The 22,554-nt window shown below is 43.9% G+C and overlaps 2 protein-coding genes across 2 annotated transcripts in view; one reads left to right on the plus strand and one right to left on the minus strand.

The window, feature by feature from the left end:
* Nucleotides 1-635, minus strand: part of LOC115458992 (complement C2-like) — a gene marked incomplete at its 3' end in the record, with an annotated part of 103,532 nt that extends 102,897 nt beyond the window's left edge. Inside the window, exon 1 of the mRNA XM_030188853.1 lies at nt 525-635. Within this exon, the coding sequence (XP_030044713.1) occupies nt 525-582 (58 nt within the window). The remainder of the gene's footprint in view (nt 1-524) is intronic.
* A 9,139-nt stretch (nt 636-9,774) lies between these two features.
* Nucleotides 9,775-21,929, plus strand: LOC115458994. Its single transcript, XM_030188856.1, has 2 exons — nt 9,775-10,083; nt 20,055-21,929. Exon 2 carries the CDS (start codon nt 20,055-20,057, stop codon nt 20,724-20,726), a length of 672 nt encoding a protein of 223 aa, XP_030044716.1. The 5' UTR covers nt 9,775-10,083; the 3' UTR covers nt 20,727-21,929.
* Nucleotides 21,930-22,554: the final 625 nt, after the last annotated feature.

Raw genomic sequence — 22,554 nt, forward strand, 5'->3', positions numbered from 1 at the left:
CACTATATCGGCATCCATTCAGTTGGACAGTCCAGCCAAGCTTTTCCCCTCTCAGCTCCCATGATGAGAGCTGTGTTTTTCTGTCTTTTTTTCTCAGCTCTGGCAGGGATAGCACTCAGTGTCCCTCCTACATAGCTCAGCAAATTAATCACTGCACTGAACACCAAGGCCATGGAACTTTGCCCAAAACACATTTCGCTGAAATAATAAAGTCTCCTGCTACAGAGACAATCCAACTCCAACACATCTCAGAAGGAATTAAAACAGAATGATAACCATTTAAGAAAAGCGGTAATTTTAATTGGGGTTTCATAGATCTTGATGACCTAGCTCACACAAAGAATGGCAAAGTCTCCGTCTGTTAATACAGATGTTACCTCCTCCAACCTAACTTTGCCAGTGCTCTTCAGTCCTGCCAGGCAATATCTCCTGCTATTCAAGTACAGAGGGCCCCTCCCAGCACTGCAAATGCTCCTCAGTCCTTAGACAAAGCAGTGCTTGCTATTCTATACATACATACATACCGCCTTTGCTAATCCTGCACAGGAATAAGATCCAGAGTAGTTGAAGTAGTGTGTTCATCTTGGTTCCAAGAAAGGTCTGTTAATACTTGTTCTTGCTTCTGCTTTTCATGCTGTCTTTTCAGAACTGTAGAACAGTTTCGTTTTCGCCTTTAGTATAAGTTTCCCAGAATCCTCTCCTTTTTTTCCTATTATTAACATTCTTTGTTACTCATCCTCCTGCCACCCATGCCTAAGACTTGCCCTGACTATACACTAACAGAATCCTCCACCTCAGTGACATATTCAGAACACAGATACACTCTCACACAATAAGGGAAAGGGAAACGGAATGGGACTTGATATACCGCCTTTCTGAGTTTTTTACAGCTACATTCAAAGCGGTTTACATATATTTATGTACTTATTTTGTACCAGGGGCACTGGAGGGTTAAGTGACTTGCCCAGAATCACAAGGAGCTGTAGTGGGAATTGCACTCAGTTCCCCAGGATCAAAGTCCACTGCACTAACCACTAGGCTACTATAGGGCGCCCCAAATTAGAAATAAACAGGCAAATGACATCTGAAGTCAAAACCTCTAAGGAAGCCAGATTCTGTAAGCATTGCAGAATCACTAAAAGAAAAACAGAAATGTCTTTCCTTCTGTACTACACAAAAGTGGAAAAATATACTTTTTCCAAAGCTGCTGCGTTCCAGTTCCCAACAATTTAAAATAATTATTTTCTTTTGTACTTCAATTTAATTTTGCTGACCAAGTTGGTTCTAGTCTTTCTTCCATGTTCCTTGTGTTATACTTCTCCTAAATTCTTTTTTCAGCATCTCCTGTCCATTTATTGTTTCTCCCCCTCATCTTTCTTTCTTTCTTTCTCAACATCTGTATAACACTGATCTTCTTTTTCATCTTTTTTCTCCATTTCTCTCTTCTTGTCTTCTGAATCTGAACATGTATACCCTGGAGGAAAGGAGAAACAGGGGTGATATGATACAGACGTTCAAATATTGAAAGGTATTAATCCGCAAACAAACCTTTTCCGGAGATGAGAAGGCGGTAGAACTAGAGGACATGAAATGAGATTGAAGGGGGGCAGACTCAAGAAAAATGGAAGTATTTTTTCACGGAGAGAGTGGTGGATACTTGGAATGCTCTCCTGCGGGAGGTGGTGAAGATGAAAACAGTAACGGAATTCAAAATGAGTGGGATAAACATAAAGGAATCCTGTTCAAAAGGAATGGATCCTCAGAAGCTTAGCGGAGATTGGGTGGCAGCACCGGTGGTGGGAGGCGGGGCTAGTGTAGTGCTGGGCAGACTTCTACGGTCTGTGCCCTGAAAATTGGCAGATACAAATCAAGAAATTTCTATATAATTCAGGGAAATTCAAACTTACTAGATAATTATAAGACCCCTCTGAGAAGTTTGAAAATATCAAAATCAGTTTGCGGGTGTTTTTTGGGGGAGTATATTTAAAGATTCCACACGGGAATCAGTATATCTAAATTACTCAAGTTGGAACCTCAAATCTCCAAATAGGGAAATAATTATGTATTAAGATCAATCCCTATATTATATGGAGTCCATTATTATCATAGGTTCCAATCAGGAGGAAAAGGGAAAAAAACATCAACCGTAAAAACTCATCATAGATGAGAAAACCGGATGAATATGAAAAACCCTTTTCCACCTGATAATCCCCCAATTACAAACACACACTCCAAACTGAAGAATGCACACACACACACACACACACACACACACACACACACACACTAATACCTGAAACTCTGCCACAATTCCCTACTTTCAAAAGTATAGGCCAACCTAAATGTAAATAGCCCCCCGGGTCCCCCACAGCACAAGGAAGTCCACCGGGTACTTAGCTGAAAACTTGAGTCCGTGACAACTTAAGAATATTCTCAACAGGTTGTTCCTCTCATACATATGTATACATGAAATAGGGAACAGCAGTCCTCCTTGGCTCCACTTATTGGCCACAATTTACAAGATGATGCCTTTTGCCCTTCAACAAGTGCGCCTTGTTTCGCCAGTTCTTTAGCTGCTTCAGGAAGGACGCTTTTACAACTTCAAATATCCATAAAGAGCATAATCACAGGAACTTAGTCCAAACATAAATCCCACAAAGATGGCAAGACGTATAGAACGTTGGAGGTGAGAATTATAATATAGGATGTGTGGGCAAAACAGTGTAATGGTTTGGGATACATCAATATACATTGCATTATTTTATTATTGAAGACATGGATTAGATCTGAAAGTATTTGTTTTGGGATACATCTTAATACATAGTTGCATTCAAAAGTATTTTTTTCTTTATGACCGTAGTTTTACCACTAAGTTTTTGTGCAGTGGCATATGGATATATACATTTTTTATGGACTCACCATTCTTATTGATCTGGCTATCATTTATATGTACGTAATCACGTCATTAGCTCACGTGAATACTTCCTTTTTTCTTTTATATTTTGAGGATCCCGAGATCATTTTTATTTCTACTTTCATTTTTACTTTTAAGATGTACTTATATCGTACATATTATTTTAGCACCTATTTTCATATGTTTTTTTATGCAAAATATGTAACGTCATTTCCAGTTCCATCATTATATGTACCACGTCGGCGTCTTTTTCTCATTTTTTCCTTTTCCTTTTTTTCGGTTATTTATTTGTCTAACCATGTTACACCGAAATGCTAAATTTAGCTGAACATTGCATGAGGCATGAGGTTTTATTGTTGCGATACCTTATTCCCAATCTGTACCGCCTTTTAAAGAAATATATATTGAAATAGTGTCTATATTTTTATGGTTATATTTGAGTTATTTATACTTTTATACCAAATGAGACGGCATTGTTTAATTACCTTTTTTTGGTTGGTATGTATTTGACCATTCAGTCAACGCGTTGTGGTACATCAGTGTGCATTCCCCCTTGTTATCCCTATTTTGTTATCATCTTGGTTTTTTATATCAGCCATCTCTTATTTTTTCACCTTTTTTCTATATATACATATACATTTTTCTTTCAAGTTTAATTTCTTCAAGTTTCATTTTTATTTACATTTTTTTCATTATATATTTTTTAAATATATTTGTTTAATATATATTTTCTATTAATATATTTGGTTCATATATATATTTTTCATATATATAATTTAACATCAGACTGTGATGCCCTTTTACTAAAGCTTAGTGCATGCTAAATGTTAAGGGCTTAATAGCACACATTAAGCTTTATTAAAAGGGCCCCTGTGTTTGCCTACTTGGCCCTGACAGTCTGGAAACAGCTACCTTTATCTCTGAGACCTTTCAAGCCAGATTTAAGTGCAGCTTAAAACCAGGCTCTTTCAGTAGGCTACAGAAATGGCACTATGACGACGACCCTACCAGAGCTGGACTCCAACATGGATGGCCTGAGCTACAGAGCATATGACAGGAATCGCCCCACTCGAACCTCCAAGTGGCCACCATGCTGAGGACAGCCACGCATAGAGCACTTGTTGGAGCCTCTGGAGACAACATAACCTTTGCGCCAGGTGATAGCAACTCTGTAGGACATGCTATTACCACCCCAGTCAAAACATCCATCGGTCAGCCTACTGACACTGCTACACCTCAGCCCTCTGGTGGGCCCCCAGTGCACAATTCCATCAACACCCGATCAGTGCAAAAGAAGAAAAAGGGTAAGAAGTGAAAACATTTGGAATGAGCTAGTTCCACATCTTCCTTTGACTCTTCCTCTTCTTCCTCCCCTTCCCCCACCTGGGAGCCACAGGCACAACCCTCGACACCTGCTCTGACATGTTCATACAGTGTCCCACGACTCCCACCAGAATGTTTGTGGCAGAAGAAGTTTCCAAAATCCCTGAAAAAGTACATAATATGACAAAACCACTATGACATCTTTAAACTGACAGAGGGAAGGTGCAGGCAGAATGCCAAGAAACATGCTAAAAAGGGAGACTTACCAGCAGATCGTAGCAAGAAAATCCTCCGAAACCTTGCTTGCTGGGTGATGTCATATGCACACATGTTGAGTATCATATGTAGGAAAAGGCTTGACCAGTTCGATTCAATGCTCTGCTACCTGGAGACCATCATAGGCATATATCGTGAGCACGAGGACCACGTCTGGCTTCCATACGACGAACACTTCAAGGAAAAGATGGAATCCAACCTGAACATGGCCTGGGACATGGATGACGGAGGTCTTTGGCTTCAGAACGTCTTCACACAGAGTGGATGTGCCCCCACTCGTCCCTCCTTTCAAAGAATATTGCAGCCAGGGCCTAGACACGGGATGCCTAACATGCTATCTTGAGTGGTGTGCTGGCAATACAACAGAGGTATCTGTTCCACTTTGTTATCAATAGAAATCAAACAAAACAAAACATGGCAAAGAAAATAAGATGATACCTTTTTTATTGGACATAACTTAATACATTTCTTGATTAGCTTTCGAAGGTTGCCCTTCTTCGTCAGATCGGAAATAAGCAAATGTGGTAGCAGATAGTATATATAACAGAAACATCAAAGCATTACTTTGACAGTCTGACTGGGAGGGTGGGGGTATGCATGGGGACATCAAAGCATTTCATTGATATTCTAACAGAATGGGTGTTGGTAGGTGAGAGAAGGGTAATAAACAGAGAAACACAGCTTATGGTTTATAATGGGTTAGAAAACCCAGATCCTTATTAAGTCCTGTTTGTTGTGTGTCAAAATATTCAATCATTCTTATTTCAAAGGTCTTACGTTCCTGTATTGTTTTAAAATTACCTTTCAGTATTCTTACTGTGAAATCACTGGTGCAGTGTTCTGGTCTTGTGAAGTGTTGGCCCACAGGGGTGGGGGCTTGACTGGCACCGGCTATTTTCATGTGATGTCTGTGCAGATTGAATCTTGTCTTAAGCATCTGGCCTGTTTCTCCAATATAGCATCCTTCGTTACATTTTTTACACTGAATGATATATACCATATTGGAAGATGAGCATGTAAAATAGTCCTTTATGTTGAATATTTTTCCTTTGTGAATGACTGTGGGGTCTTGTAAAATGTTTTGGCATAGTTTGCAGCTGGCTGTGTTACACGGAAACGTGCCCTTTTCTTTTTCCGTCTGTGTTGGAAGTTTACTTCTGATCAGCTTGTGTTTTAAATTTGGTGGCTGTCGGAAGGCCAGCACTGGTGGGGATGGGAATATCTCTTTCAGTAATTTATCTTCCTGGAGTAGTGGCTGTAGTTCTCTTATGATTTTCCTCAGTTTTTCCAGCTCTGGGTTGTATGTCACTACAAGGGGAATTCTGTCTGTGGCTTTTTTTTCTTTGTACTGTAGCAGATTTTCCCTGGGTGTTTTGAGGGAGGAGGCAATATTCTTGGAGATTATTTTGGGGTTGTAGCCTTTCTGTTTGAAGGATGCAGTCAGGGTTTCAAGGTGTCTGTCTCTATCCTCTGCTCGGACCCAGAGGATAGAGACAGACACCTGCCCAACCCCTGGCACCCGCCTGAGACTGGACATCAGAAATACATCCATCACCTGGCTGGGGGTTCCAGGTATGAGATAGCACCAGATCCTCCCTTACATCAAGACCTTGCTGGTTATTGTACCCCCTCTGGATGTGCTGCTTATTCACTTAGGAGGCAGTGACATCAGCAAGATGCCCTGTGGGCATCTCATCTTGGCAGCAAGATGTGACCTTTTCAAGTTGTCCATTCTATTAAATGGAACCATGCCTCTCTGGTCTGATATCATTCCTTGATTGCAAGCGGCTGACAGGCTGTAGTTCTGAGGCATAAAAAAGGTGAATCACAAAACTGGACTGTGGTTGGAACACCTTGGCGGAGATAAGATCTGGCACAACTGGGTTACCCCTCTCATTCCAGGAAACTACTTCCAGATGTTGTGGAGGACCTGCTTATCAATGATTTCCAAGAAGCCTTGGAGAGACACTAATGGGAATCTAATATGGGGAGGGGGGGAACAGAGACATGCTTTGCAGCCCCAGGTTGTGGCAGAGGCACCCAAGCCTAGAACCTGCTAAAGGTGCAGGAACAGCAGAAGAGAGTTTGGTCGCAAGAGGCGAGAATCTGTACACTCACTGGAGACAGCCCGGTCACCTAGCTGACACTAACTGCAGGTGGACCTGCTAGACTAGGGCTTGGTCAAAAGCAGACATACACTGTGGCCAAGCTGGAGAAGGAGGTATGGCGGGCTACTGTATGGACTAGTGAGTCACGCTCCCTAGCTGGAAAGGCGAGGTGGGTAGAAGCTATCAAGAACACAGAACTTAAGGTTTGGGTTCTTTCTAGGAGGTCATATAATTGTGCATTAATAAAGCTGTGGCCATTTATTCCCATATATCTGCCTCTTGTACAATCTTTGTGTGTCTTCCATATGTGGGCCAGGTGTGAGAGTGTGTGCAGTTTGTCTATGTTATTAGGAGCCTCCAGAAAGCAGAGAGCCCTAAAGAACCTGATAATAGACTGTAATTGTTGGAAACTGTTTTTGCTTTACCTCTGCAAGTAATATAATTGTTGAGAGTTGTCCCATCTTGCCTAAAGACGTTAAGTAAACCACCTGTTTCAGAACACCAAATTCTGGCCTAAACTGACTTCTTGTTAGATGTGTGCACATGAACATAATCTGGTCCCCATCCCTACCTGTCCCAAGTGAATTCTATTCCATCCCCACACCATCCCCATCACATTGATACCATCCCCTCACCATTCCCACAATTTTCTTTTCCATTCCATACCCAACCTGCATTTAAAATATCTTGTAAATTCAAGCAAAACATAAAATGTATCCTATAATTTGTTAAAATTTAACACAAAACAATAGATATAAATTTGTTAGATATGCAAGAAAAACATATGGGTGCTCATTTTCAAAATATAAAGAAACATATGTATTTTTGTAAGTCTACTTGCTTTGAAAATGAGCCATATTGTTTATTAATATGGATTGTGAGAAAACAAATAATTTCAAACTATGTAAAAATGATAAACCATCTACAGAGCCAGAGTTCAGTTCCATTAGATTGTTTGTCCTGATACTGAAAAGATTGTTCTGATGATGTGCTGGTGACAGGAGTTCCAAGCAGGGGGCAGGCAACATGTCCGTTTGAGCAAACACATGACTCTGTTGCCAGTAGGTAGTAAGAGATGAGCAGAATTCCTTGTCCAAGTTCAATATGCATGTATCCACTTCGATCACAGAAGCTGTTTTCTGGCTCTTGACAAGGTTTAAAAAAAAAAAAAAAATCTGCCTGAGTCTTCTAGTTTTGGACGTTTTGTTGGTGGTTTTGGCTACACCTTGACCACAGTTTGATCTGCTGTCTGTATTCACAGTCTGTTTATGGCACTGTTCCACCCTTCTTTTTAACAATTTTGTAAGTGGTATTGTTGAGGATCAACTTCAATTTTTGATAGCTGGAGTCCATGAGAGAGAATGAGATTGAGATTATGACCTGCACAACCTATCCAGACCTCATCTTGAAATGCTGCTTTCATATTAACCCAGTCCCAAAGAATCTTTAGAAATCAGTGGCGGTAATTCAATCCAATGATGAAGACAACCTTGCACTGCAATAGTCCTCAAAACTCTCATATAAGGGGTGGATAATCCAATTCACAACAACATTAATTTTCAATAACAAGCACTTAGCCTCGTAGCTTGAAACTTTTATTCAAATATCTTCTGATGACAATTTCACATAGAAAATTCTTTAAAACCATCTTGCTCTTATTCTTAACTATAAGAAATTATATTTGGACCCATGTCAACATGGGCCATGTTTTGCCATGCTGCATCAGGGCTATAGGTCCTTATCTAAGACCCCATAAAACTTCAGCATCTTCCTAGTTATACCCATCTTACATAAGGATCTATAGCTCTGATACAGGGTGGCAAAACATGGCCCAAGTTGGCATGGCTCCAAATATAACGATGTGATACCCTCAAGCAAGCGTTTTCAGGAGTAACCCCTACATTCTGAAATGCAGTGCCTGAAAAGCTCCACTTAACATAAGACTACCTCTACTTCAGGAGGCAGGTGAAAGCTTGGCTCTTCAACCAGGCCTTTAATGGAAGAAATAACTAATTAGTCTCACTCACATACAAGGAGTGACAGGGGCAGGGCCTGCACATACTGAAGCAGGACATGTTTATCCACTCCTACCCTAGCTTGAATAATATTTAACCATCTCTCTGACCTCATGTACACTGTTCTTTAAATTAATCACCTTATTTTCTAACTCCTCTTACTCTCTTCCCTATCTATATGTTCCATCTTTGCTTATACCCTTCACTTTCAATTAAAATGTTTCTATTACATATTGTGTTGACCTTGTAAGTAGTATTCTATGCCAGACTTTGTATTGTTATTTGAATATTTTTACTGCTGTAATTGCCTATTGCTCATGTTTGATTTATTCTTACTGTACACCGCCTTGAGTGAATGCCTTCAAAAAAAGTGGTAAATAAATCCTAATAAATAAATAAATGAGGAGACAGTGTATGCAAATCTATCTCATGTATACTCATTGTTGATATCCTGAAAATCTGACTTGCCTGGGGCTCTTGAGGACTGGAGTTGCCTACCCCTGCCTGCAGTAATGAATATGGAGATACTATGCATGCAAATTTCTTTCATGCATATCCTGATATCCCAGGGGTTCTCAACCCAGTCCTCAGGACACACCCAGCCAGCCAGAGTTTCAGGATATCTACAATATGTGTGAGATGGGTTGGCATACAAATGAGGCAATGCATGCAAATGTATCTCATGCATATTTTTTGTAAGTATCTTGAAAACCAGACTGGTGTGGTGTGTCCTGAGGCCTGGGTTGCAACCCTGAAGGATTGAGCTTGTGCATTCTGAAATTTTGACAGAAAAATAGAATGATAGGCAGAATAGGGGTTTTCCTCATTTCCCTTTGTGTGAGAAATATCTTTGTGCACGCCTCTTGCCCCAGCACAATGAAGGTAGCCAAGGAGAGAGGCAGACTACGCCCCCATGAATGCAAGGGATACATTTGGGGGAAGTGAGGTCTGATCATTCATGGGTTAACCAGCTTTTGAAAAGGCAGCCTTCCAAAAAGTGCTGTTAATAGTGATGATCTAATGCATATTTTCTGCAGCAGCTGTGGGGCGGAGGAGATTTTTGTGAACTGAAAACAGAAGTGAGACGAATCTCCAGTCAAACTTTGGCCAAAGACTTTAGCAGGAAATCCCATAGCACTGATAGTGTATCTTCCTCTAGCCAGCCTTGAAAACTTTTGCTGTCTGTCTGTGCAGCCACAAAGCTGAAAAGAGAGGAAGAGAGGGAGGCAGAGAGAACTGGCTGCAGCAGACTTGAGAGAGAAAATAGATGTTATTTTCTGCTGGAGAAAGCGGGGTAGCCACCTGTGCATAGATACTAGAGACTCAGATAATACAAGGAGAGCTGTACCCTGAGTGAGATCACATCCCTTTCCAGTTACTGCGGGACCCTGAGTGTGAATTAGGTACCTGAAGCTGCATTACAGACCTTTGGATATAGGCAACAAAGGTAAGAGACAGCACAACCTGACTCCCCTGCGCTCCCCCCCACCCCTCCACTAGCTCTTTTGTCACTGTTTGTTGCCACTGCTTCTTCCCTTCCTACCCTTCCTTTTCTTAGCAGTAACTGTAATTTCTTTATTGCTCTGTATTTCCCCTGCATATCTCTCTTTGCTCAGCAGTTAAGGTACAGGAATTGCTCCACTCCTCTCTTTGCCATACCTCAAGCATTTATTAAGGGATGCCAAGTGACTCCCAGTTCTACAAAGGAATTTTTGTGCTCATCCTGACAACCCCAACTGATATATTATAGTACATGCCAGGCCTGCTTTTACCTATGGGAACTATGGGTAGCTGCCCTGGGCCTTACATAACAGGTGACCCATATTAAAAGAATAACTTTTTTCTAGGCTGTTTGCTCTCATTGGCCACTAGTCCTGACTCTCCAGTTGAAACTGTGTGTAGCCAGCTGGTGTGCACAGGTGGCGGGGTCATAATTCTTGTCCTGATTCACTGTACTCTACATACTTGGTGTTGATACTAAGGAGTAGCAAGGAAAACTTGGGCAGCGTTGCCCCTGACCATGCATAGCATTGCCTCTCTCTACGACCTGCCTTCTCTCGATCCCAATGCTTCCTGTTCATAGGTGAGCCATAGAGATAGGCAGTAAAGCTGCACATGATCAGAGACCCCACAGCCACCTCTGAACAGGAAGTGCCAAGATTAAGGGAGGAAGTGGGCAGCACTGCTGCCATAACCAAGGATGGGTAATGCTGCATGTGGTCATAGACCCCCATGCCTCACCTACTGCTGAGCATCAGCAAAGAAAAGAAAAGGGTCAAAGAGGTAGAAGGATGGAGGAAAAGAAGGGAGAGGCAAAAGAGAGACAAGACAGGAATGTGTGGAGGAAAGATGGTGGAGTCAGGGAAGATAGTAATAGAGGGAGAGTAGGAGAAGAGGAAAAATTGAAGAATGGAGGGATGAGAAAGACATGAGAGTGCGAACAAGGGAAGTATGGAGAAGAGAGATGGGGGAAGGTGAAGGGATACATTTAAGTACAAGAGAGGGGTAAGTAGCTGTGGGTAAATGAGACCTAGAGAGAGATGTGTGTTAGAGGGAAATGTGTATGTGAAGAAGAGAAATGTATATGTGAGAGAAGGAGGGGAATGAAGTGTGTGTGAAGAAGGAGGGCAGAAGAGAAGCCTGGTAAATGACCACAAAGTAGGAAATGCAGAAAATTGGAAAATGAATAAGAAAAGACTAAAAAAGTGAAAATATGAAGTATAAATTAAAGCACAAAGAAAACATGAAAGAAGTTGAGATGGAGTCGGAAGAAAGGAAAGTTATCAAAAAACAACAATAAGAAAAAGAGCAAGACATGCAACTGTTATCTTATTGGGCAGGTGCTTTGCCCCAAAACACGGCCCGTTTTGGGTCAATGGTACAAGATTTATGTACAAGACATATGATGTGCAGTTAAAGGTTTGTCCTGCTTGTGAAGGCTCCTGGTACTTTCTTTTCTGCAGTCTTTCACTGCATGAAGTCTGGTTTCTTGGGGGTTTGCAGTTTAGTGTTCGCATGTTTGTGTTCCTAATCCGTGGTTCCTTTAATCTGTATTTGGTGAGGGTCTGTCTGCATTTTGCATGTGTGATTGTGGTGAGGGATTTTCCTAGTGTTTTCAGTTTCTATTGCTCTGTACCTTCTGTTGGGAAAGTTTTGGTGAAAGCTGGATATGCTTACAGACCTGGATCAGCCCCATCCTTCATTTTCAAACTATTTGTCAATTCTAGATTAGCTGTTTCTCAAGATGTTGGTATCACAAGACAAAATAAAAATGTAAAGGTATATAATGGACTCCCATTATGTTGGGACTGAGGGTGTCTGTGGCTAAAATACCCCAAGTTTTTCGGATGGGTTAGGATAGGAGGTAGTGTTCTATTGTGGATTAAAAACTGGTTAAAAGATAGAAAACAGAGAGTAGGGTTAAATGGTCATTATTCTCAATGGAGAAAGGTAGTTAGTGGGGTTCCCCAGGGGTCTGTGCTGGGACCGCTGCTTTTTAACATATTTATAAATGACACAAAGTTATTCAAAGTAATTAAATCGCGGGAGGATTGTGAAAAAATTACAAGAGGACCTTACGAGACTGGGAGACTGGGCGTCTAAATGGCAGATGGTGTTTAATGTGAGCAAGTGCAAAGTGATGCATGTAGGAAAGAGGAACCCGAATTATAGCTACGTCATGCAAAGTTCCACGTTAGGAGTCACGGACCAAGAAAGAGATCTAGGTGTCAGTGTGCTGCTGCGGCTAAGAAAGCAAATAGAAAACTAGGTATTATTAGGAAAGGAATGGAAAACAAAAAGGAGGATGTTATAATGCCTTTGTATCGCTCAATGGTGCGACTGCACCTCGAATATTGTGTTCAATTCTGGTTGCCGCATCTCAAAACCGATATAGTGGAATTAGAAAAGGTGCAGAGAAGGGCGACGAAAATGATAAAGGGGATGGGATGATTTCCCTATGAGGAAAGGCTAAAGCGGCTAGGGCTCTTCAGCTTGGGGAAAGGGTGGCTGAGGGGAGATATGATAGAGGTCCATAAAATAATGAGTGGAGTTGAACCAGTGGCGTAGCCAGAAGTCAATTTTTGGGTGGGCCAACAGGTTGGATGGGTGGGCACTAGACAGTGGTGTGCTGGTAAATGTTTAACAACAGGCTGTCTCCCCAGTCCACCTCTGCACCCCCCCCCCCCCCATCCACCGGTGCACCTCCCCTCAAAATTGCAGAGCTGGCTATAGCCGGGGAGAGAGCCTGGGGGGGGGGGGGGGCAATGCATTACTGTCTCCAGGAAAAAAAAATTAAATGATCCCAGGTTCCAATTTAATTCATGTTTAATGTGGGATAAAATGCCATAAATAAGTAAATAAATATAAACTTTTAATGTTGAGCACCTGATTCTCAAAGTGGACATATTCCAAACACTATAATGAAAATAAAATGATTTTTTTTCTACCTTTGTTGTCTGGTGACTGTTTTTCTGATCATGCTGGCCCAGTATCCGATTCTGCTGCTATCTGTCCTCTTAACTCTGTTTCCAGGGCTTCCTTTCCATTTATTTGTTTACTTTCCGCCTTTCATCTTCATTTCTTGTCCTACATCCGTAAGTAAAAGCTGGGTCCTCCGCAAACTTGACTGTCCAGTGGATCCAGCTTTTGCCTATTTTCTTCATCCATGTGCAGTTTTTCTACTCTCTTCCTTTTCTGTTATCTCATCTCCTTCCTCACTCCTCTCTCCCCCTCCATGTCCAGCAACCCTCCTCTCCCCCTACCCTCCCCTCCATCCACCCATGTCCAGCAACTCTCCTCTCCCCTGCCCTCTCCCCTTCTTCCACCATGTCCAGCAAACCTCCTCTCCCCTTCCTTCCCTCCATCCAGCAACCCTCCTCTCCCCTGCCCTCCCCTCTTCTTCCACAATGTCCAGCAACCCTCCTCTCCCCTTCCCTCCATCCAGCAACCCTCCTGTCCCCTTCTTCCACCATATCCAGCAACCCTCCTCTCCCCTGCCCTCTCCTCTCCCCTTCTTCCACCATGTCCAGCAACCCTCCTCTCCCCTTCCCTCCATCCAGCAACCCTCCTCTCCCCTTCTTCCACCATATCCAGCAACCCTCCTCTCCCCATCCCTCCATCCAGCAACCCTCCTCTCCCCTTCCCTCCATCCAGCAACCCTCCTCTCCCCTGCCCTCTCCTCTCCCCTTCTTCCACCATGTGCAGCAACCCTCCTCTCCTCTCCCGTCTGCCCTGTTTCCTCCTCCCCCCCCCCCCCGTACCTTTAAATATTACAGTTTTGCTGGAGTCGCGGGCAGCCGGCATTGAAGACATCGGCAGGCTTACGCCGGTTCCAGCAGCCTTCCCTCTGTCTTCCCTCGTTGCAAGTCCGCCCTCGTAGATACAGGAAATACGTCAGAAGAGGGCGGAGCCATCATCCGACTTGCAACGAGGGAAGACAGAGGGAAGGCTGCTGGAACCGGCGTAAGCCTGCCGATGTCTTCAATGCCGGCTGCCCGCGACTCCAGCAAAACTGTAGTATTTAAAGGTACGGCGGGCGGGCGGCGGGGCAGTGGCGGGCTGGGGAGGCAGATGCGGGATCGGAGCTCAGCCTGCTCCCTCCGCTCCGCTGCCTCCACTGCTGGGTGGGCCTGAACCAAAACTGGGTGGGCCTGGGCCCACCCAGGCCCACCCGTGGCTACGCCCCTGAGTTGAACGGATAGATGTGAAGCGTCTGTTTACGCTTTCCAAAATACTAGGACTAGGGGGCATGCGATGAAGCTACAATGTAGTAAATTTAAAATGAATCAGAGAAACGTTTTCTTCACTCAACGTGTAATTAAACTCTGGAATTCGTTGCCAGAGAATGTGGTAAAGGTGGTTAGCTTAGCAGAGTTTAAAAAAGGTTTGGACAGCTTCCTAAATGAAAAGTCCATAGACCATTATTAAATGGACTTGGGGAAATCCACTATTTTTGGGATAAGCAGTATAAAATGTTTTGTACTTTTTTGGGATCTTGCTAGGTATTTGTGATCTGGATTGGCCACTATTGGAAACAGGATGCTGGGCTTGATGGACCTTCGGTCTTTCCCAGTATGGCAATACTTATGTACTTATGTATGTAAGTTCACTTCATAATTCCTCTCCCTAGGCACACAGATAAATAATAATGGTCCTCTGCTGGTTTTGTATGTAATCTAGAGTAAAATGGTGTGGTAGCCGTGTTAGTCCGCTTTCAAAGGTAATATATAGAAATAAAACAAAACATAAAAATAATAAGATGAGAATTTTTTTATTGGACAAATAATTTATATTTTTTATTAGCTTTTGAAGATAACCCATTCTTCTTTAAGCTAATCAGAAAATGTATTGTTAGTCCAATAAAAAAGGTATTATCTTATTTTCTCTCTGCTCAATATTTAAAACCATTTAACTGTCCTGAAATGGCTCTTGGCCGGTTAAATGGTACTTAGCCAGCTATCTCCTGCTGAATATCACTGGGAAGCCAGATATCTCCCACTGAATATCGCCAGTTAGTACTTTGCGGGTAGCCAGTTATATCATGCAATATAACCAGTTATCTGCCGATATGTAGCACATCGCTGGAAATAGAAGGCCTAGCTTTGATTGGCTTCAACTTAACTGACCAGTGCTGAATATCGAATTGGCCAGTTTTGAAACCAGCCAAAAAAACACTTGGATATTCAATGTTGGTCAAAATACAAAAGAAAGCAACAAGAACCTTCAAAATCCAGCATTGAATATCCAGGCTCAGCACCAACTGTGGGAGACAGCCTGTCTACCTCCCACAGTCTGAATATTGGCCCCTTTATGTTTTATTTCTACATAGTATTAATCCGCAAATGAACCTTTTCCGGAGATGGGAAGGCGGTAGAACTAGAGGACATGAAATGAGATTGAAAGCGGGCAGATTCAAGAAAAATGTCAGGAAGTATTTTTTCACGGAGAGAGTGGTGGATGCTTGGAATGCCCTCCCGCGGGAGGTGGTGGAGATGAAAACGGTAACGGAGTTCAAACATGCGTGGGATAAACATAAAGGAATCCTGTTCGGAAGGAAGGGATCCTCAGGAGCTTAGCGGAGATTGGATGGCAGAGGCGGGGCTGGTGGTTGGGAGGCGGGATTAGTGCTGGGCAGACTTATACGGTCTGTGCCCTGAAAAAGACAGATACAAATCAAGGGGCTGGTGGTTGGGAGGTGGGGCTAGTGCTGGGCAGACTTATACGGTCTGTGCCCTGAAAATGACAGATACAAATCAAGGGGCTGGTGGTTGGAAGGCGGGGCTAGTGCTGGGCAGACTTATACGGTCTGTGCCCTGAAAATGACAGATACAAATCAAGGGGCTGGTGGTTGGGAGGCGAGGATAGTGCTGGGCAGACTTACACAGTCTGTGCCCTGAAAATGACAGATACAAATCAAGGGGCTGGTGGTTGGGAGGCAGGGATAGTGCTGGGCAGACTTACACAGTCTGTGCCCTGAAAATGACAGATACAAATTAAGGGGCTGGTGGTTGGGAGGCGGGGATAGTGCTGGGCAGACTTATATGGTCTGTGCCTTGAAAAAGACAGATACAAATCAAGGTAAGGTATACACAAAAAGTAACACATATGAGTTATTTTGTTGGGCAGACTGGATGGACCGTGCAGGTCTTTTTCTGCCGTCATCTACTATGTTACTATGTTACTATATTACCATATGTATATAGTCTCTGGACAGGCACATTGAACCCACACAGGAAAATAATTGAAAGAAACAAATCATACCCATTTATTGGGCCCTCCCCAAATGCACAAAAATGTACAAAAGTTGTACTGTGAAAACAAGGTGGAACAGAGTCCATAAAAAATAAAGTAATGGCAAACAGAATCAAATGTGCTTATAATATTGGCCTTGGCCTCCTCTGTGGTGTGCTTTCTTTGCTGTTCCTTGCATTTCCTTGGTTCCTTTCTTAGATGTACGGGTATTGAACCCTCTCTGTTTCTAAGGTAGTGCCTCCAACTGTAAGGACTTCTAGTAGTTTCCATTTCCTATTTCTCCATTGACAGGAATACAGTCCTCTTACAGTGGGATATAACTCACTCCTGTGCTCCTTTGACACTGTGCCTCCTCATACTGTGTCACTCCTCAGGCTCTGCAACACAATCTTCTAAAGTGGTCCCTCTCTTCTTTACTAGGACTCTACTCAAGGTCTCTGTAGTTTTTGTTCCCAAGTTCACCCCTTACAATTAGGCAGGTCAGGATTTTACCACGGGTTTGGGTCCTACCCCTATCCTTCAGGCCTCCAGCATTCACCAGATCAACTACTGTCCTGGTCCAGCTTCAGTTCTTTCCCCATAAGAAATGTTGCCTAGCAGCAGCTTCAATTTGTTTCTCTTCCATGAGGATAACACCAGATCTCCCTAATGATCTCACATTTCTCCTCTTTATGACACATTGTCCCTCTGGGGATAACAGTGAAACAGACTAACAGGCTCTGTGCTTCTTCCTTCTGCTCCTCAGCCTCTTGAATAAAAAGTCCATCGAGGGGAATCCACCATTTGCATTTCTACATCTCCTCTTTCCTGGATCTCCTCTTGGAAAGGAAGGACTCTGGGTAACACTCTACCCCCAAGCTTTATCCTTCCCTCATGGCCAGGGTTGAGGGGGGGGGGCAAACAGGGCAGCTGCCCGCCCTGGGCCCCACAGCTTTAGAGGCCCCTGTGGCAGAGTTGTAGCCATCAGTTTGGGCTCAGCCCCACCCAGCAGCAGTGTACCCTTGCCAGCAGTGGCACTGGAAAGCAAGCTGGGCTTCTGCTGCTGTTTTGCACCCCCCTCTGTGACAAGTCTGTCTTCCAAGGGTCACCAGCAGCATGTAAGAATCGCTGCTGCTGCTGCTGCTGTCAGCTGACCCAGAAGCCTTCCTTCTGCTGCAATTTCCTGTTTGCAGCCTGGGAGGAACGCAGCAGAGGGGAGGCATCTGGGTCAGCCGGCACAGTGGTAGTGATCCTTATACTTCCAGCGACCCTTTGAAAGATTCTGCGGAGGAGGGGGGGGTATAGGGGTGTGGTAGGAGAGAGTGAGAGAAAATTATTGTGCATGGGGGTGGATGGGAAGGTGAAAAGGAGAGATGTTACATGGCGGCTGGTGGTAGGAAAGAGGGAAAATTGTTGAACATGGGGGTGTATGGGGAGGAGAGGATACTGCAGAATACTGCAGCAGTGGGAGGGGTGTAGAAGAGAGGGATAATTGTTGGACATGAGGGAGCGGGAGGAAGAGATGCTGCAAGGGGAAGGGAGAGGGAAAATTGTTGGATGTAGGATAGGATGGGGTGGGGAGAACGAGGGAGAGATGCTGCACAGGAGGGGTGAAGGACAAGAGAAAAAGAAATGTTGGACCTGGGAGGACAGGAGGGAGAGATGCTGCACAATGGAGAGAGGGATGAGATAGAGAAATTTTGTACATGGAGGGGAGGGAGATGTTAGACTTGGGATGCAAGGGAGAGAGAGAGTGGACAATGGGAGAGAGGGAAGAGGAAAAAGAGAAGGAGTGATGTTGGACATGAGGGTGGAGGAGAGGGAAGGAGAGATGCTATACAGGAGGGAGGGGAGAAGGAGAGAGATGTTGGATCCAGGGACAGAAGGGAGTGAGGAAGAGATGCTGGACTATGGGGGACCGAGCAAGAGGGAAGGGACAGAAAGATACTGGGCTGGGGAGAAAGAGGGAGCAGATGCTGGGCTAGAAGGGAGGAAGGAGGAAGACACGTGGGAGTAGTGGAACCATGTGGGAGAGGCCAAGGGGTGGGGGTGGCAAGAAAATGAATAAGAGGAGGATAGTGAGTATAGGGGGTAGAAATATGGTAATGGGGAGTAGATTGAAGATTGAAGGGAATGGAAGGATGGGGAATAGGAGAGCCAGTGGGTGAAAGAAGGAGATGGAAATTTGACAGGTATCTTAAAAGAAAAAGAAGGAAGGGGTTAGAAAGAGGGTGAAAGTTTAGTGGACAGAGAGGCAGGAAAGAAAAAAGAGAGGGAACAGCTAGAAAGGAAAAATCAGTATATCATAGACACGTGTAATGAGGGAATGAAACAAAACTGGAGTAAGGAGAAAAGACAAATTGACTGCAACCACTAGAAAGGGAATTATCAGAAGACACAGGAAAGCAGAAGAGAGAAAATGGGACCCAACATGATGAAAAAATAAAACGTCCAGACAACAAAGGTAGAAAAATGTGTTTTATTTTGAATTTATTAACTGGTATATGTTAGCTTTGGGATATGTGCATCACAGATCTTTGTATTGTGTTCAGTGGCTTAGCCAGACAGCTGATGGGGGGAGTGGAGCAATGGGCCTGTGCCCAAAGTGGATGGGCACCAAAGTTTCTCCTCACCGTCCCCATGCCCCTGCCCAATTGCAAAATATGAATACCTAAGCTGGTGGGGATCCCCAAGCCCCATAAGTTGAAGACCACTTCCTCCAGTCTGGTGGCCAGAACTCTCCAAAGCATGCAGCTGGTGGCAGCTCATGGACACTGCCGCTAGCTGAAGAGCTTGGAGATTTCTGGCTACCAGACTGGAGAAGGTGATCTTCAGTTGGAAGGCTTTGGGATTCCCACCAGCCACAGCAAAAGAGGTGTTGGGACTCCCATGTGGTTCAGTACAAAAAGAAGTGCATGTCTGTTTTTATTTCTCCAGTGTTGTGGTACTTGCTGAGTTTAATTTCCTGGGGTTCCCAGTTCACTTTCTATTTCTATTCTGTATTTGGTGAAGGTTTGTTTGTGTTTTGTGTGTTAAGTCATTTAAAGTTGTTTTATGTGTGGTAGTAATGCCAAGTGGGGAGATCGGGGGGAGAGGGGATCAGGGGCCCCCTCCTTAATTTCTGTCCTGGGCCCCAGCATGTCTAAAACCAGCCCTGCCTTCCCTCCAAAAGCTAAGGCTCTAATGCCATTGGCCTACTTCTCCAGAATAGACCCCTCCCACTACTCTGGAGCAGGGATCCAGAATGTTCCTCCTGCAGCTGTATAGGAAGGATATAAGTTCAAAGAACAGGACTGGCCAAAAGTCTTCCTTGTTAAACTGAGTCACTTGGCAGCTCTGCTGTATCTTTGTTTATTACCCCTCCATTCAACCCCATGCCAAGGGCTGTGCGAGTGGTACAGTCACACAGGATGCAAATAGAGGGGGAAGGGGTGCAAATATTTTTCCGAGCCCATTATTTCCTCTCATTGGCAGTGGCAAAACAGGGAGGGGGGGGCACTAATGGTCGAGATGCACTGGTCACAATAATAATTTGGTGTGTTCGTGCCTGCATTTCTTCTGTCTGCCTGTCTGACTCCCTATTCTCTGTGCTCATCAGTTAATGTACAGTAAGAGCTGGTGGCATAATGAGATTGGAAGTTAGGTCTGTCACAATCATTAATCATCATGTCTTGACTTCTCTGGCAGATGGCAGCCATCGTCACTGGCCTGGTGCGCCTGGTTCAGCCATCTCTGGCCGCCTTGAATGAATGCCAAGGATCAATCATCTGGTATAGTTTGCTGGGCCTCCGCCTCGTGGCTCTTTTTGTGGCTGACAACCCGTGGTCCTCCATCAAACCAGATTTTGCTTGCAACCGCACTATGGATTCCTTTTGCCTGATTCTATGCTTCAACTCCTCTTTCAACATCCCCTTCTCCTCACTGTGGAGCTTTAGTTTCATGGCAGCCCTGCTTCCAGTCTTCCTAATGAGGCTGGCCCAAAAGGGCTCCATCAAAATGTTTAGGAGCAAGGACATGGAGATGATGGAACCTTGTGAAGAAGGTCAACCAAAGGTCACGAGTGGATCAACTACAAGCAAGGTCTTCCCCTATTGCTGCTGTATTCTTCTTCTCCTGGCCCTGGAGTTGAGCTTTCTGTGGGCCATCCTGGCCCTACAGCTCCCCAGGATCACTCCTAGGACCTTTGTCTGCCGAACTGGGGGACACTGTCCTGAGGATGTCCAGTGTGCAGTCTTTGGACGTTCAGAGAAGTTGATGGCACTTATAGTTCTGGCATTTACTGCTAGTATGAATGCTATAGCATGTGTAGCTTGCTTTATCCTGGAACTAATGCAGCTCAAGTGTTCTCACAAGAAGTAGGACCTGGGAGGAAGTTGAGGTCTGGTATTGGCACTTATTCCAATCTGAGGGGGAGAGGGATAAAGAGGACTCTGTCTGGACAATAGCTATGAGAAAGAAGGGAAATGGGGAGGTGGTTGAAACATGGTATTTAGCAAACTTTAGTAAAATACAACAAAGGAGCATAAAAGAATTCAAGGACAAGGAGACATGATATGAAACTGGAGGAAGGGAGGTCTTTAAACATGAGCAATTGCAGATGTCTGGAATAAAATTATCAGAGACAGAGGAAACCAATACACTGACAGAATTTAACATATTTTGGACAGATACAGAGGGTAGTGGTAAGAGCAGGAATGAGGCTGGGTAAAAGCAATGATGGGGGGGAGGAGGACCTAGGTTTTTGCTTAAGCAACGAGTATCATCATCTATCTAGAATGGCAGAGATAAAAATAGAAATAACAAAACTGACTTGGATAAGGAGCGATAACCTGCAGGTGACCAGATATGTAAACTGATAGCTGGGAAATATTCTTAGCTAAAACATTTTAGGCAAAGATAACCTGACAGAGTCGATAGACCAGTTGGTTCTTATTAGATTACCTCTAGTATGTTGTTACAGAGATGTCTAGTTACCCAGTTCCAGGCTGCTTGTTTTGGGCAGTCCTGGATTTCTGACTACCCCTATTTGGTGCACTGTGGGTTGGAACACTGATTTCAATGGGCAAGATCAGACGCAACCAATCCCACACTGTTTCACAAACTCCAGCCTGGAACTGGGTAATTTGGTATCTTTGGTTGTTACCAAACCTTTGTTGTGATAACTGTTTTTTAAACTATATTTTAAAAAATGCATTTACATTTCCGATATTACACAAAGTTATTTTGGTTATGGGGTACATCTGAAGAAAGATGCTGAACAAGAAAATGGAGCTATATCACATTTTGGTAAGACATTTATGTTTATAAATATTAGACCTGATATTCAACTGGCAGTGATCAGTGTTTTGCTGACCACTGCCGGCATTAAACCCAGAAATTCAATGCTGGGCCATGTCCAGACACTGGCACTGAATTTCTGGAGCCAGCTAATGTATAATAGAGCCACCGTGGTGTTGTCATATACCAATCTGACGCTACCACTGACCCACTGCAGGAACCAATGGTAGTGCTGTCCCCAGTGCACACCATTTCTGGTGTGACTGGAAATATTTTAAATTTTACTGCCGGGGGCTTACCCAGCGGTAATCGGGCAGTACCACGTGCTGCCCAGTTACCACCGGGTTAGCGCGGGAGCCATTACTGCCTCCTAAATAGAAAGCGGTAAGAGCTTTCCCAGGAAGTGGCTGCACAGCAAGTTTGTACTTACCACACAGCCATTTCCTTTTTTTTTTTAAAGCTGCTGTAAAAGGGGCCTTGGCGCGCAGCAAATTCACACGCCGACCCTACCGCAGGGGCCCTTTTACTGCAGCTTTGTAAAAGGGGCCATTAACCAGCTATGGGTTATGGCGTAATGATGGCCGGTTAAGTTCTAAATATCAGCATTTAACGGCCAAGTGCCTACTCCACCCCTGGAACACCCTCAAAGTAGCTGGTTTTCAGCGGCACTGATCAGTTAAGTGCCACTGAAAATTAGCGATTAGCCCCGAACAGGCAATTTAACAAGCCAGAAGCTGTTTCTAGCCGGTTAAACCATTTTGAATATCAGCCCCATAGTGTTTCACTTCAGCTCTCTACTCTTTGTGGATTGTAAACCCTCTGGGAGAGAATGGAAATTAGACTCATTGTATCTGTATGTAATTTCTTGTAAAGGAGTAAAATAGCAATAACAGTGCTGTGTTCTGCATTA

Source organism: Microcaecilia unicolor, unplaced genomic scaffold (assembly GCF_901765095.1).
Source record: "Microcaecilia unicolor unplaced genomic scaffold, aMicUni1.1, whole genome shotgun sequence".
In the NCBI taxonomy this organism is placed as follows: Eukaryota; Metazoa; Chordata; class Amphibia; order Gymnophiona; family Siphonopidae; genus Microcaecilia; species Microcaecilia unicolor.

Bases quoted from the DNA above. Each gene is read 5' to 3' on its own strand.
- LOC115458994 (XM_030188856.1), top strand. From the start codon at position 20,055: ATGGCAGCCATCGTCACTGGCCTGGTGCGCCTGGTTCAGCCATCTCTG.